The sequence below is a fragment of the Eschrichtius robustus genome, chromosome 7 (assembly GCF_028021215.1).
Source record: "Eschrichtius robustus isolate mEscRob2 chromosome 7, mEscRob2.pri, whole genome shotgun sequence".
NCBI lineage: Eukaryota > Metazoa > Chordata > Mammalia > Artiodactyla > Eschrichtiidae > Eschrichtius > Eschrichtius robustus.
In genome coordinates, this window is record NC_090830.1 from 106,369,571 (window position 1) to 106,385,910 (window position 16,340).

The 16,340-nt window shown below is 35.3% G+C and overlaps 1 protein-coding gene and 1 non-coding gene across 7 annotated transcripts in view; one reads left to right on the plus strand and one right to left on the minus strand.

Moving 5' to 3' along the window:
- Window positions 1-16,340, plus strand: part of TBC1D12 (TBC1 domain family member 12) — a 118,411-nt gene that overhangs the window by 66,653 nt on the left and 35,418 nt on the right. For 2 of the 6 annotated variants that reach the window (XM_068548240.1, XM_068548239.1), the window contains exons 2-3: window positions 3,704-3,827; window positions 7,195-7,231. Coding sequence is in view for 2 of the 6 variants with exons in the window: in XM_068548236.1 (XP_068404337.1) it covers window positions 3,704-3,827 (124 nt within the window). In the remaining 4 variants the exon portion in view is untranslated. Of the gene's footprint in view, window positions 1-3,703; window positions 3,828-7,194; window positions 7,232-8,160; window positions 8,182-9,357; window positions 9,410-16,340 lie in introns of those variants that run through there. The other 4 variants (XM_068548236.1, XM_068548235.1, XM_068548237.1 and 1 more) reach the window with 3 other exon arrangements.
- On the minus strand, window positions 11,295-11,401 carry LOC137767895 (U6 spliceosomal RNA). The gene has a single exon (XR_011074586.1). It is a non-coding gene; the product is annotated as a U6 spliceosomal RNA (small nuclear RNA).

The window sequence follows — 16,340 nt, forward strand, 5'->3', positions numbered from 1 at the left end:
AAGACAACCTAGTTTGAATAATACCAAATTCATTTCATTAGCATATAAGCTAGTTTCATTAGTGTACAAACACTAAGCTACTGTACATCTCTGTTCCTTCTTTTTTATATTGTTATTGTCAGAGATTACATGTTTATACATTGTGTGCCCAACAACATAAATTTGTAAAGGTTATTTTATTCATTTACCTCTTAAATCACATAGGAAAAATGTGGAGTTACAGACAAAAAAGTACAATAATACTGGTTTTGACATTTACCTATGTAGTTAATTTTACCAATGTTATTTCTTCTTATGGCTTTGAGTTACTTTTCATTTCACTCTGAAGAACTCCTAACATTTCTTGTAGGGCAGATCTGTTAGGAATGAGCCCCCTTAACTTTTGTTTATCTAGAAATATCTTCATTTCTCCTTCATTCTTGAAGGATAGATTTGCTGCCTATAGAATTCTCAGTTGATAGTTTTTTTCCTTTCAGAACTTTATGTCAGCCTGACACCTTCTGGCTCCCATGGTGTCTGATGAGAAATTGGGTGTTAATCTTATTGAGGATACCTTGTTTTTGATAGTCGCTTCTCTCTTGATGCTTTCAAAATTCTCCCTTTGTCTTTTGACAGTTTGACCATAATGTGTCTCAGTGTATAGCTCCTTGAGTTTATTCTGCTTGGAGTTTGTTGAGCTTCTTGGTTGTGTAGATTTGTATCTTTCATCATATTTGAGAAGTTTTTAGCCATTATTTCTTCAAAATTTTTTCTGCTCCTTTGTTTTTCTCTTTTGCTTCTGGGACTCTTATAGTACATGACTCTGCTCATTTTTATTCATTCTTTTTTCTTTGTGCTCCTGAATTCAATTAAGAATAATTGATAAGTTCAATAAGTTCAGTTGTCTTATCTTCATGTTTGCTGATCTTTTCTTCTGCTTGCTGTAATCTGATGTTGAACTCCTATAGTGAATTTTTAATTTTATTCTACTTTTCAGCTCCAGAATTTGTTTGGTTCCTTTGTATAATTGTCTCTTTAATGATATTCTCCTTTTGTTCTACATTTCCCTCCTTGATTTCCTTTAGTTCTTTGTCCATGGTTTCCTTCAGCTCATCAAGAATATTTATGACAGCTGATTTAACATCTTAGACTAGTAATCTCATTGTCTCAGCTTCCTCGGGAAATGGCCAAATTCCTTTTCCTGTGAATTGTCCATACTTTGCTGTTTCTTACTATGTATTGTAATTTTTTTTGTTGAGACCTAGACATTCTAAGTATTATAATGTGGTAACTACGTAAATCTGTTCTCTCACTTCTCAGTGATTGCTGATTTTTGCTCATTAAGGGCTGGAGTCATCTGTTTGTGTTATTTCCAAACTGTTTTTGCAAAGTGTGTAATCCTTTTTGTGTGTGGTTGCAAGTTTCTGTTCTGTTATTGCTGCAGTTAGCTGGTGACCTGACAAAGATTTCCTTAAATGTCTGGATCAAAAAAAGGGACAAGAAGAGTTCTCTTTTAATATTCTGATAGATACCACCAATGGAAGCTGCTGCTGCCTGTTCCAGAAACTTGCTCCTGGAGCCAGTGGGCTGCTATCCCCACTGCTACAGGAGGGAGGAGCTGAGGAACGGGGGATGGTAGTTGGTTCACACATGGTGTTCACTTAGGAAAGATCAACAGCCTCTCCCTTCACGCACTCTCTTGGTGGTTGTAAGTGTCTGATAAGGTTCTGTAGCTCTAAAATGGTTGATTCCAATTGCTATTTCTGTCTCAGTTTTTACTTTGGTGGAGGGACTGAATTCTAGATCTTTCTACTGCTTTATTTTGCATCAGTGGTATCTTTTGATGTGCAAATGTTTAGGTTTAAGCTCGATGTCACATTCAAGAATTCTTTGCATAAACCATGGTGACAAAGTTTTTCTCCTGTGTTTAGCATGGTTGGATGGCAAAGCTTTGGTGTGTAGGCAGGCCATATAGAGACTTGTGGAGGAAGTGTGGCTTGATGAGAACCGTCTGGGGAGTACAAATGAGCTGTGTGGGGCTTACAGAGGGAATTGGTGCATCAGTGCTGGCAGGAAGCCTTTGGGTGCCAGTTTACATGTTAATAAGACTGCAGGAAAGCCATCTGCAGGTTGAGTTGCTGAGGCTGTAAGTTTGCTCAGGGACTTAATGTTCTGGGCACGTGACTGAGCAGAATTCTACTGGATATCCTCATACCCAAACCACTAACCCACTCTGCATCAGCTGGAAGCCACAGGAGAGCAGAGGCCCTTTCTTCTGTGGAGTCCCTTCAGTGCCCTCTATCGAGTAAGCTTAACAGCTTCATGTTTATTTTAAAAGGAGAAATGCTCAAAGGAATTCCATGTTGTCACAGAGCATATATTGCAAGGTGAATATAGAGCTACAAGGCAATAAATTGATGAGCAGCACATAAGATATCAAATAGTGTTTAAATTAATAGGCCATCGTTTGAGGCTTGAAATTTTACTATAAATATACCAGTCCTCAGTATAATCATTATTGAAAACCTCCAACTTAGAGATCTTATAAAATAGAGAATTGAGTCGCTATATGTGGTCTCAGAGATGAAACCTCTGGAGTATCCTAAGCAGAAATTACTCTAAATTGTCATCAGTTCACTTCCATTGCACACCCAAGGAAATGAGAGTGTTTCTTTAATTTATTATTGATTAACCCATATTCTTTTGTAGGAGTCCATTGATAACCTTTCTAAACTCGAAGAATAGCCTTAACGTTACGCGTTAAAAGCTTACCCCCTTCTTATCACAATAATGTACTTTTAAGAACAGATATATTTATATGATATTTTGAAAACCTGAGTTATTTGGGCTTTCAAATACTTTGTGACTGTTTGTAACTGTATGTGAAAATTTTAAATTTTCTTAATGAATATTTATATCAACAGCTTATATGAAGGCTTTATATTCAGTTGGATTCATTGTACCTTTCTGATTGGTCCATGGTGCCCTGGCATGCTGTATTGATGTATACATATTTTGAATATCATTCCTGCTTACATGTGCAATAGATACTTAATTTGGTTGGTAAGGGAATGGAGATAATAGGTAAAATCCTTGATCCTTGTGCAGATTCTTTTTTTTTTTTTTTTAGATTTTCAGTGAGAGATAGTTTCTTACTAGGTTACATATTGACTCTTTTGCAGTAAGCTTTTCTTGTGCATACCTGTCCTAGGAAAAACAATTTGCATATACATATATTATAGGAATAGAGGCTCAGTAGGTACCCTTTTATTTCAAGCAATAACAAATTATTGCTGAGAATAATTAAATAGTATTTTCCCCAAAGATTGGATTACTTAATCCTTTACCTGTTTTATATAAGTTCTCTTTAACTTATTTGTCCTCAGATTCTTGACTTTTATTGTCAAGTATATGTATAGTCAATTCTAGTACACTTTGTAGCTAACTCAAAGCAAATATTTACATTTTATTTATAGCTGTCATTTTTCTCCCAATTTGTTTATCTCTGTAATATCTCTGTTGATGATTCTTCTAATATTTCTTTATAAGCCAGGTAGTCTTAAGTGAGTCTTGTTAGTCTAATAGTCAGTAGTATAAGTAGTAGAAATAATTTTATTTAAAAGTATTTTGTATTTGTCTTGAGGATAAGCGTACTTTAAAAATTATTATTAAGTAGTTCCCTGGTTACCAGAAACACAATTCATGTAACTTTTCTGTGTTTCAGAAACCTTTTTCCGAAAAGGACAAAGGAACTCAAGTCACTTGTACATAGTGCTCCTGGTTGGAAATTATTTGGTAAAGTCCCTCCCAGAGAGAATCTTCAGAAAACTTCCAAAATCATTCAGCAGGTAAGTACTAATGTAGCCATGTGGTTTGTCTTGCTTTTCAGATATTCTTTTCTAGATAATTAACCTTATTCTACTTTCATTCCTTTTTTTTTTTTAACATGTAAAATTTTGGGACTATAGATATTTGTAGTAACTTTAAATTTTTTTTAAAGCATGACATATTTTCAGTTATCTTTTATAGTTGTGAAAATTCTTTACAGTCATAGAACATTGATTTTGTTTCCTAGTTATTCCTTGGATAGCTTTTTTTTTTTTCCTTAGCAAACCATTGTCACCACAGACTTTGACTTCTAGCTGAACATGGTAGCATTTGCCAGAGGCACAGATTTTATGGATAATGGGTAGTTGTGAACTGATAAAGCAGCATAAAGTGAAAGCTGAGTAGATTTTGAGGTCGAACTCTTTCCTTGGTCATTTTTCTGGTTTTCTGTCTTAACCAAGGACTTTGTGAGACGGGCGGGTATATAGTCTGTTTCTAGTAATTTAGGAGCCAGTTCTTCTGTTATCTGTTTTAATATGCATATTCTTGAGTTCTTAAGAATTTCAGATCTTGTTTGACTCCTGAGCTTGTGCTTCTCAGTACTAGGAGATAAGTGAGACTGGAATGCAGTGAGACTATATCAATTTGTAGCATTTTTAATTTTAGAGAAGCTGTTTCTCAGAAGATAAAATAATAAATTTCCTATTTCTCTCCTTCCAGTTGTAATTTATCAAATTTAGCACATCCAGCATTTATAAAACTAATCACATTAAAGCAACAATCATCATTCAAATTGGAAAAAATGCCTTCCTTTAAGTATTTAATAGTGTTCTTTTTATTGCTCGAAAGAAAAACTGTTTTCCCAAGTAAATGAGAACATAATTTTTAGATCTTTAAAAGCATTTGTTATAGTTAATTTTATTTACAAGTAATTAAAATAGTGACCAGTTTATATGTTGCTGAGACTTAAAACTGTAGTGCTGTGATTCCCAGGCTGTGTGCCTAGGGCACCCCATGTGCTGCAGCTAACGCAGGGGGGAACCATGGCAAACTCAGTGACGCTACACATCTGCTGGATATGGTGCAGACTGATAGCTTGAGGTAGTACACAATTTCAACATTAAATGGCAATATATTATTTTCTGTGGCATCGTATCCTTGTGAATCTGGTTTTTCCAAGTTTGCTATGATAAAAATCAGATACTGTGCAAAAATCAGTGTGGAACAGGAAATGAAGGTGATGGTGTCCAATCTGATTTCAAGGTTTGTGAAATTGTACAGTGCACAAAAGGCACACATGCCCAGTTAGTAATTAATTGTGGTTATTTAAGAATGCAGTAAAACGTTTTTCTTTTAATTTATGTGTACTATTTTTTCAAGTGGCTACTAAGTGCTAGGACATAAATCTTTACTTAATTGTTGGACATAGCTACTTAGTAAACAGAATGTTTAAGGATTTCTGTTGGTTTAGGGGGCACCAAGAAAAAATTACTGAGACACTAACTAAGGTTACTGTTAATCCAAGAAAGTTTGGGCATCTTTGCTATCTGGACATCTTAAATTTTAACTCTTTTTTCGTGAAGTCTTTCAGAAGACCAAGTTTGCCCTCTAGAGGCAAAAACAGTGGTCTTGCTATTGAAGGTTTGTATTCTTGACTTTATGATAGTTTACCTGAAATATGCTTGTGCATATACTTTAATATCTTTATGTAAACTAACATTCTGTGATATTTTCTTACCATAGAACTCTAAATAAATTACTAGTGGATAATTATCTGTTTACCGATATGTCTGTGCCTTTAATCTGCTGTTTTCATTTTGGAAAGCCAAGGCCTCACCTCCTCTCTCCTTTTTATATATATGTTGTTTGAAAATTTGATTAGTGGTCAGGAAAAAACAACTCTTATTTTCATATGGGAAGAAGGAGTGAGTTGAAATGCAGTTTCTATCCTCTGTGCCTTTTCTGACCTTTTACACATGATGATTTCTCCCAGCTGCTTCTTTTAATTTTTGAGTTTTCCATTTGTGTGTAGGTGCTAATGTGTATTTTGGTGCCTTTTTCATGGTTCTTTTTGTTTTTGGGGGGCTGTGATGGATAGCGAAGTCATTGTTCCTCTGACTGTTTTCCATGTTCAAAAATATGTATCTCTTTCACCATGTGATGGAATATGTTTCTGCCTCTCCTTTTCTGCTTTCTCTTTCCCTACTGTTTGTGTCCTTTACTCCCCATTTGTCTCACTTTGCTGTTCTCTTCACTGCAATTGTCATTTTAAAAGTGGGCATGATTTTCTTTTATTGGTAATGGTAAAGTTATAACTTTCTGTCTCTGTTCCCACTTGAAAACATTTTTTTACAGCCCTGATTTCTAAACTCTGTAAAATATTATCAATATAAAACTACATTTGAGATCCTTGACCATCTATCTACTCCTTTCAAATGTGTGTTATATGTTTGGAATCAGAAATTTAAAATGATGTTAAGAGTAAAGCCGTGAAGAGTGTTAAGACACATCTGTCATGTTTTAGGATAAGGTCTTAAGCTATAGAAAATGAAGATAACTAGTATTCCAGTGTAAAACTGCCTGAAACAGTGAGGCAGTGCTAGAAGTACTAAGGAAAAAATAGATTCCTTTGACCTTCCTAAAGATGCCTCACTTGCTTATTGAATGGCAAAACAGTAAAATTTGTTAGAATATTAGAGTAGTAGTAGTATTTTATAGGATAATTATTTTATTAAGCAAATATTCAGAAAGTAGTTGCCATATTCTTAAGGATGAGTATATGTTTGGGGGCCAGAATTTTTTTCTAGTGGAAAGACACCTATAAGATTATAAACCAAACTATAGAGTAAAATAGTGTTTGACTTACAGTCTTTTTCCTCTATTGTTAATTGCACAAATAACATGATTATGTTCTCTATAAAATATAAAACATTATAGGGTGATATGTCTCATTTTACTTTCCCTTCATATTTTTAGGCCTTTTAAAATTCAATTTTTGTATGGAAAACACAATTATTTTCATGTGTGTATATTTTTACATATATGGTGTTATTTTTTTCCACGAACAAAATGTTACTATATATAAATTTTTTTTGCCTTACTTTATGTGTTTTGTACCTATGGATTTTCAGAGATATATGAAGTTCAAAAGTGAAAGATACTTGTAGGTTAAATATTTTTTAAAGTTTTATTCTTGTAAATTTTATTAAAGGTCTGATCAGTTTTAGTGCTTTCCATGTTAACAGTAAAGAAACATAAAAATCATTTTAGAGTAATAACAAAGTCAGACCGACTCAAGTTTGGCATTTAACTTGACAGTCAATTCCCAAATCACATGAATATTCATAATATTATTTTATGAGGATTATCACATGTGTTCTCTTGCAGGTGTGAAATTCCTGCTTGTGGCCATTTGAACCAGTTGGTGAGCCATGTTAAAAATTGCATCTATTAATTATAAATAGTATTTCAGTTATATTGTAGTTCAGTTGATCTAAGTTTTTGGTTTTTCTAAATTAATAGGCTGAAGTTGGAATACAGCTACGTAGTTTGTCTTATGACCTCCAAACTGCAAGTGAGAATTATTTCAAATGCGCCATGTTATGTATAATTGTAACATGATTGCATACTAGATTGAGTATACTCTATTTATGTCAAACTGACAGTCTTTCAGTAGAAAGTGATTTTTTTGGCACTGTTTTTATATTGGCATCTTTTTCATTATGAGGAAATTAGATTGGAGTACTTAGATGATATCTCATGTTTTTCATCACTCATGTCTTTTTCTGAGTGATGTTTTAGTTGAGTGGTTGAATCACTTTCAGATATCTTTTGGCAGGCAAGGAAAAAAGTTTTAAGGCACTAACTGATTTCTTAATCTGAGCATTTCAAATTGTCTAAAAGTAGGATAGGTCACGCTGCTCAATTAAGCCTTTGATTTTGAAATTGTTAACTTCAGGAACAAGAGCGCTGTGGAAAGGACTAGAATACATGTGCTTTGTGAGCAGTAAATATATAACACTTTGCAAGTGTAGAGCTTAATTTTCTGGTTACTGACTTTATTGGTGTATGTAGCATTAGGATACTTGAAAACAGTTTGTTGGTTTTAGTTATGCTTAATTATGGATACCTTTGGTGTAAAATTTGAGTGAGCACTGCAATAAATGAACTACTTCCTTCATTGTTGTTAAATTGTGGAGGGGCTGGACTAAGTTCAGAATTTGTTTTTGATAAGTCCTTAAAACTGTTACACACTTGCATGTTTTTTCACCTTTATTTACCTAATGTATTGTCACCTTGAATTTATAACAGCTCTGGGCCTGTGCTTCGGGGAGAGGGGAGAAGTATGAGCCTTAAGAAAGAAGGTTAAATTAGGTAAAGAAAACGAAAAGAATAAAGCACTAACCCCTTTAGGAAGAGTGTTCTCACTGTCCACTGAAACTCAAAAGTTCAGTCACTCTGTATACACATCAGGCTATTTTGGCTTTTACATTGTCTTTAAAAGAGAAGCTCCTATTCTATTCTTTCTTCTCTCCAGACCCCATATTTTACTTCAAGAAGCTGTTCAAAGACTCCTGCCACCCTCCGTTTGAACCGATAGACTGATCTTTTCTCACATTCCCTCCTAGTACACCTTCTTTCTGGTGAATCCCTTTAGATACAGAGCTCAAGGCATCAGAATGTGGTAGGATATCATTCTGTGACCATCTTACTCTGTGACCTCGTGTTAGCAAGCTCTAAACCTTTTCTCTAGTAGAACTTGAAGGACAAAATTCTTTAATTGGTCCTAGATTCTTCTCGAAGATTGTCTGGCTTTCATTTCAATGAATGTGTAATTTATTCAACATACATTGACTGTGAATAATACCATAAGCATGGTTCAGGTTCTTGGGAAATAGATAAATATAAGTCCTAGCCTTTCAGTTATTCTAGTATAACTGTAGGAAGGAGGGGGAAGGTTCATATGTGGTTTTAATATAGTGTAGTGAGTGCTGTAATACAGTTGTGAACCAAAGTACGAGAGTAGAGATGAAAGAGTGATTAATTCTGCTCAGGATGACATGCAGTTTCTGTGTTATGAAGTATACTAGTAGGAGTTGACCAGGTAGACAAGATGGGGAAAGCCATTCCAGATAGAGAAAATTGAATGAACAAGCAGGAATGCACCAGACTTGTTTAGCTCAATTTTAGGTCAGTATTTCAGGGAAGTAGGGTAGATGGTGAAGGTCATTAGCCACAAGGTTAGAAAGTTGGGTTTTAACCAAAATACTTTTAAATAAGGCACTGAGACATCAAATTCATATACTGGAAAAATTCTGGAAGCATTGTAGAAGTTAAATTAGTAAAGAGTGGGTTTGCAAACAAGGACATTAAGATTTATTGTAGTAGTCTATGATTCTGGTTCTCAAACATAGTGGATTACGTAGGGAAAGTGTTAAAAATACAGATCCCTCAGCTCTTTACTTTGAGTTCTTAATGTCAGTTTTGTGTTTTTCAATTCTTGTGTTGCTGGTTGTTTCTTTTTCAAATCTGCTATATCACTTTTTGCAGTTTACAGTTCCCTGCTGAAATTTCAAGCTTGGCCTTTATCTCCTTAAACATAGTAAGTATAGTTTTTATAGCCTGTGTCTCATAATTCCAATGTCTGGAAATTCTATAGGTCTGTTTATATTGAATATTGATTCTGCTAGTTTTTGTTAGCAGATGCTATTTTATCTCTGTGTGTGCCTGGTTACCTTTGCTTGGGTGCTGGATATAATATTTGAAACATCATATGTAGAAAACAATTTGAAGTACATCTTGGTTACTTCCAAGTTTTATCAACAGTGAATAAAGCTGCTATAAACATCTGTATGTAAGTATTTTTGTGGGTGTAAGTTTTCACTTCTTTTGGGTAAATACCAAGGAGGCTGGTTGCTGAATCATATGGTATTTTTTTTTTTTTTTTTTTTTTTTTTAAACATCTTTATTGAAGTATAATTGCCTTACAATGGTGTGTTAGCTTCTGCTTTATAACAAAGTGAATCAGTTATACATATACAATATGTTCCCATTTCTCTTCCCTCTTGCATCTCCCTCCCTCCCACCCTCCCCATCCCACCCCTCTAGGTGGTCAAAAAGCACTGAGCTGATCTCCCTGTGCTATGCGGCTGCTTCCCACTAGTTATCTATTTTACATTTGGTAGTGTATATATGTCCATGACACTCTCTTACCCTGTCACATCTCACCCCACCCCCTCCCCATATCCTCAAGTCCATTCTCTAGTAGGTCTGTGTCTTTATTCCCGTCTTGCCACTAGGTTCTTCATGGCCTTTTTTTTTTTTTTTTTCCCTTAGATTCCGTATATATGTGTTAGCATACTGTATTTGTTTTTCTCTTTCTGACTTACTTCACTCTGTATGACAGACTCTAACTCCATCCACCTCATTACAAATACCTCCATTTCATTTCTTTTTATGGCTGAGTAATATTCCATTGTATATATGTGCCACATCTTCTTTATCCATTCATCTGTCGATGGACATTTAGGTTGCTTCCATGTCCTGGCTATTGTAAATAGAGCTGCAATGAACATTTTGGTACATGACTCTTTTTGACCTATGGTTTTCTCAGGGTATATGCCCAGTATTGGGATTGCTGGGTCGTATGGTAGTTCTATTTGTAGTTTTTTCAGGAACCTCCATACTGTTCTCCATAGTGGCTGTATCAATTTACATTCCCACCAACAGTGCAAGAGTGTTCCCTTTCCTCCACACCCTCTCCAGCATTTATTGTTTCTAGATTTTTTGATGATGGCCATTCTGACCGGTGTGAGATGATATCTCATTGTAGTTTTGATTTGCATTTCTCTAATGATTAATGATGTTGAGCATTCTTTCATGTGTCTGTAGGCCATCTGTATATCTTCTTTGGAGAAATGTCTATTTAGGTCTTCTGCCCATTTTTGGATTGGGTTGTTGGTTTTTTTGTTATTGAGCTGCATGAGCTGCTTGTAAATCTTGGAGATTAATCCTTTGTCAGTTGCTTCATTTGCAAATATTTTCTCCCATTCTGATGGTTGTCTTTTGGTCTTGTTTATGGTTTCCTTTGCTGTGCAAAAGCTTTTAAGTTTCATTAGGTCCCATTTGTTTATTTGTGTTCTTATTTCCATTTCTCTGGGAGCTGGGTCAAAAAGAATCTTGCTGTGATGTATGTCATAGAGTGTTCTGCCTATGTTTTCCTCTAAGAGTTTGATAGTGTCTGCCCTTACACTTAGGTCTTTAATCCATTTTGAGTTTATTTTTGTGCATGGTGTCAGGGAGTGTTCTAATTTCATACTTTTACATGTACCTGTCCAATTTTCCCAGCACCACTTATTGAAGAGGCTGTCTTTTCTCCACTGTATATTCTTGCCACCTTTATCAAAGATAAGGTGACCATATGTGTGTGGGTTTATCTCTGGGCTTTCTATCCTGTTCCATTGATCTATATTTCTGTTTTTGTGCCAAAAAATATGGAACGCTTCACGAATTTGCGTGTCATCCTTGCGCAGGGGCCATGCTAATCTTCTCTGTATCGTTCCAATTTTAGTATATGTGCTGCCGAAGCAAGCACTCATATGGTATTTTAATTTTGTAAGAAACAGCCAAACTGTCTTCCAAAGTGACTGTACCATTTTGCATTCCCACCAGCAATGAATGAGCATTCCTGTTGTTCCACATCTTCACCAGTATTTGGTGTTGTCAGTGTTTCGAATTTTGACTATTCTAGTAGGTGTGTAGTAGTATCTGATTGTTTTAATTTGTAATTCTGAATGAACATTAATTAGAACATATTTTCATATGTTTACTTGTCATCTGTATATCTTATTTAGTGAGGTGTCTTTTCTGATCTTTTGCCATTTTTAATTGAATCATTCATTTTCTTATAATAATAAAAACAGAACTCAATAGAGTTTTAAGAGTTCTTTGTATATTTAGTATAACAGTCCTTTACCAGATGTATCTTTTGCAAGTATTTCCTCCCAGTCCATATCTGGTTTTCTCATTCTCTTGACAGTGTCTTTCACAGAGTAGAGGTTTTTAATTTTTATCAAGCCCTGCTTCTCAATTATTTCTTTCATGGATTGTGCCTTTGGTGTTGTATCTAAATAAAGTCATCACCATACCAAAAGTAATCTAGGTTTTCTCCTGTCTTCTATAGTTTTATAGTTTTTTGTTTTACATTTAGGTCTGTAATCCATTTTGAGTTAATATCTGTGAAGAGTGTAAGTTCTATGTCTAGATCCATTTTTTTGCATGTGGATGTCCACTTGCTCCACGCCATTTGTTGAAAAGACTACCTTTGCTCCATTTTATTGCCTCTGCTCCTTTGTCAAAGATCAGTTAACTGTGTTTATGTGGAACTGTTTCTGGGCTGTCTGTTCTGTTCCACTGACTTATTTGTCTAGTCTTTTGTCAACACTGCTCTGTATTGATTACTGTAGCTTTATAGTAAGTCTTGAAGTTGGGTAGTGTCAGTCCTCCAACTTTATTCTTCTTCTTCAATACTGAGTTTGCTATTCTGGGTCTTTTGCCTCTACATATAAACTTTAGACTCACTTTGTCAATATCCACAAAGTTACTTGCTGGGATTTGGATTGGGATTGTGTTAAATTTGTAGATCAAGTTTGGAAGAACTGACATCTTGGTAATACTGACTCTTCCTATCCATGAACATGGACTGTCTCTTCCTTTAGTTAGCTCTTCTTTGGTATCTTTTATCTGAGTTTCGTAATTTTCCTCATGTAGATATTGTATATATTTTGTCAGATTTGTATCTAAGTATTTCATTTTGGGGGATGCTAATGGAAATATTAATGTGTTTTAAATTTGAAATTCCATTTACTTATAGCTGGTATATAGGAAAGCAATTGCCTTTCCTAATATCCTGCAACCTTGCTGTAATTGCTTATTAGTTACAGGAATTTTTTTGACTGTTCTTTCAGATTTTCTACACAGACAAGTCATGGCATCTGAAAACAAAAACAGTTTTATTGTTTTCTTTTCCAATCAGTATACCTTGTGTTTCCTTGTCTTGTCTTGTTGCATTAGCTAGGACTTCCCATACAATGTTGACAAGCAGTGGTGGGAGGGGACATCCTTGCCTTGTTCCTGATCGTAGAAAACTTCGAGTTTCTCACCATTAGATATAATATTAGCTATAGGTATTTTGTAGATGTTCTTTATCAAGTTGAGAAGTACCCTTATATTCCTTCTTTAATGAGGGTTTTTGTCAATGAATGAGTTTAATTTTGTCAAATGCTTTTTCTGTATTGATATGATCTTGTGATTTTTCTTTCTTAGCTTATTGATGTGATGGATTACATTAATTGATTGTCAGATGTTGAGCCAGCCTTGCATACATGGGATAAATCCCACTTGGTCATGGTTTATAATCCTTTTTATACATTATTTGATTCGATTTGCAAATATTTCATTGAGGATGTTTGCAGCTATGTTTCTGAGAGGTATTGTTCTGTAGTTTTATTTTAATGTCTTTGCCTGTTTTAATATTAGGGTAATGCTGGCTTCATTGATTAAATTAGGAAGTATTCTTCTGCTTCTATCTTCTGGAAGAGATCATAGGGAATTGGTATAATTTCTTCCTTAAATGTTTCTTAAAATTCACTGGTGAAGCCATCTGAGCCAAACTGCTTTCTCTTTTGGAAGGTAATTAATCATCAACACAATTCCTTTCCTTTCCTCCTTCCTTCTTTCCCTTCTTCCTTCCCTCCCTCTCTCCCTCCCTTTCTCCCTTCTTCCTTTCATTTTTTCCAGCTTTATTGGGGGTATAATTGTTGATTCAATTTTTTAAATAGATAACAGGACTGTTCAGATTGTCTCTTTCTTCTGTGAGTTTTAACAGATTGTGTCTTTAAGGAATTTATCCATTTCATCTAAGTTATCAAATTTATGGGCATCTGATTGTTCATAATATTACTTTAACGTACATCAGATCTGTAGTGAGGTCCCCTCTTTCATTTATGATATTTGTAGTTTGTGTCTGCTTTCCTTCTCCCTCTCTCCTTCCCTTCCTCCCTCCGTCCTAGAGTTTGTAATATGCATTTACAGCTAATCTAAGCCCACTTTAAAATAACATTTACCACTTCATGTGTAGTGCAAGTACTTTATAATAACAAAATACTCCTAATTCCTTCCTTCCATCCCTTGTGTCTTTGCTGTCATTCATTTCACTTATACCTGAGCATGCTCTCACACATACACACACACACACACACAAACATATGTAACTGAATATATCGTTATTATTTTGAACAAACTGTTATCTGTTGGATCAGTTAAGAATAATAAAAATAAAATTTTTATTCTACCTTCATGTATTTCTTTATGATGCTCTTTCTTTCTAGATGTAGATAAAAGCTTCTGATGTGTCATTTTCCCTCTCTCTGAAGAGCTTCTTTTAGTAGATCTTGCAAGGCAGATCTATTGGCAACAAATTCTCTCAATTTTTTGTTTGTTTGGAAAAGTCTTTTTTTCTTCTTTTTTTTTGAAGGATAATTTCATAGGGTACAGAATTTGAGGGTTTTGCCTTTTTTCCCTCAACACTTTAAATATTTCTCTGTACTCTCTCCTTGCTTGTATGGTTTCTGAGAAGTTGAATGTAATTGTTATCTTTGCTTTTGTATAGGGAAGGAATTTTTTTCACCTCTGGCTTCTTTCAAGAATGTTTTTTCAATCTTTGATTTTCTGCAGTTTAAATATGATATGCCTACGTATAGTTATTTGGGCATGTTTCCTGCCAAATTTTGTGTTCTGCACTTCATGATCTGTGGTTTGGTGTTGACATTAATGTATAGAAATTCCTGGTTATCATTCCTTCAAATATTGCTTCTACTCCATTTTCTCTCTAGTTGCTCGCTGCAACTAGAAAAAGCCCACACGCAGCAATGAAGACCCAACGCAGCCAAAAATAAATAAAATTAAATCTTTAAAAAAAGAAAGTTCCTTTTCCCCTCCTACTGCTTGAAGCACAAGGAGATTTTTCTCTGACATGCACTGTGAGTACCTGATAGAGTTCCTGGAGGTAAAACTTGCAAAAGTATGTGGTTCTGGGATCTCTTGGAGTCTTAGCGCTCAGACCTGTCAACATTGAGCCTCTCAATTACAGTTCAGGTTTGTCAATTACAGTTCAGGTTTTCCTACCCTGGCATTGATTCCCACAGAGGTTTCTTCATAGGTTTCTGCTCTGATAAGTTGTGATTCTCTATATCCACCTGTCTATTTCTCTAATTTTGGGGCATCAGTTTGCCCTGTGACCTCATTTCTCTGAGGAATCTAAGAAGAGTTGTTGATTTTTTTTAGTTTGTTCAGCTTTTTACTTATTGGAATGGGTTGGCAACTTTTCAGCTTCTTGCATGCTGGAGCAGAAAACAGAAGTTGAAATACTAATACTTTGTTGAGGATTTTTGCTTCCATTTTCATTTGAGATATTGGTCTGTAATTTTCTTTTAATATCTTTGTCTGATTTTGGTATTGGGATAATGCTGAAATCATTGAATGAATTGAGAGTTTTTTCTTCGTCTCCATTCTAAAAGAATTTGTGTAGAATTTGTATTTTTTTTCCTTAAATGTTTGATGAAACTTGGCAGTGAAATTATCTAAGCCAAGATTTCTCAACCTCAGCGCTATTGATATTTTAGGTCTTGTAATTTTTGTTCTTGGGGACCTTTCCTGTGCAGTGAAGGGTTTAGCAGCATCCCTGGCCTCTGCCCAGTAGATGCCAGTAGCATCCCCTCACAGTTGTGGCAACCAAAAATGTCTCTAGATGTTGCCACATATTCCCTGGGGCCAAAGTCTACCCCAATTGAGAATTACTGACATAAACCATGTATGCAGGGGAGACTTCCCTGGTGGTCCAGTGGTTAAGACTCCGCGCTCCTAATGCAGGTGGCCCAATTTCGATCCCTGATCAGGGAAGTAGATCCCGCATGCCACAATGAAGATCCTGAAGATCCCATGTGCTGCAACTGAAAAAAAAAAAAAAAGATACTGCATGCTACAACGAAGCTCCTGCCTGCCGCAACTAAGACCCGGCGTAGCCAAATAAATAAATAAATTTTAAAAAAACACAAGTATGCAGGGGTTTTCGTTGTTACTGTTGAATAGCTTTTTAATTATAAATTTAATATTTTAATTGATATAGGGGTATGACATTTTCTATTTTTTCTTTTTTTTTCCCACATCTTTATCGGAGTATAATTGCTTTACAATGGTGTGTTAGTTTCTGCTGTACAACAAAGTGCATCAACTATATGTATACATATATCCCCATATCCCCTCCCTCTTGAGCCTCCTTCCCACCCTCCCTATCCCAGCCCTCTAGGTCGTCACAAAGCGTCGAGTTGATCTGCCTGTGCTATGCAGCAGCTTCCCACTAACCAATCCATTTCACATTTGATAGTGTATATATGTCAGTGCTGCTCTCTCACTTCGTCCCAGCTTCCCATTCCCCACCCTGCATCCTCAAGTCTGTTCTCTACATCTGCGTCTTT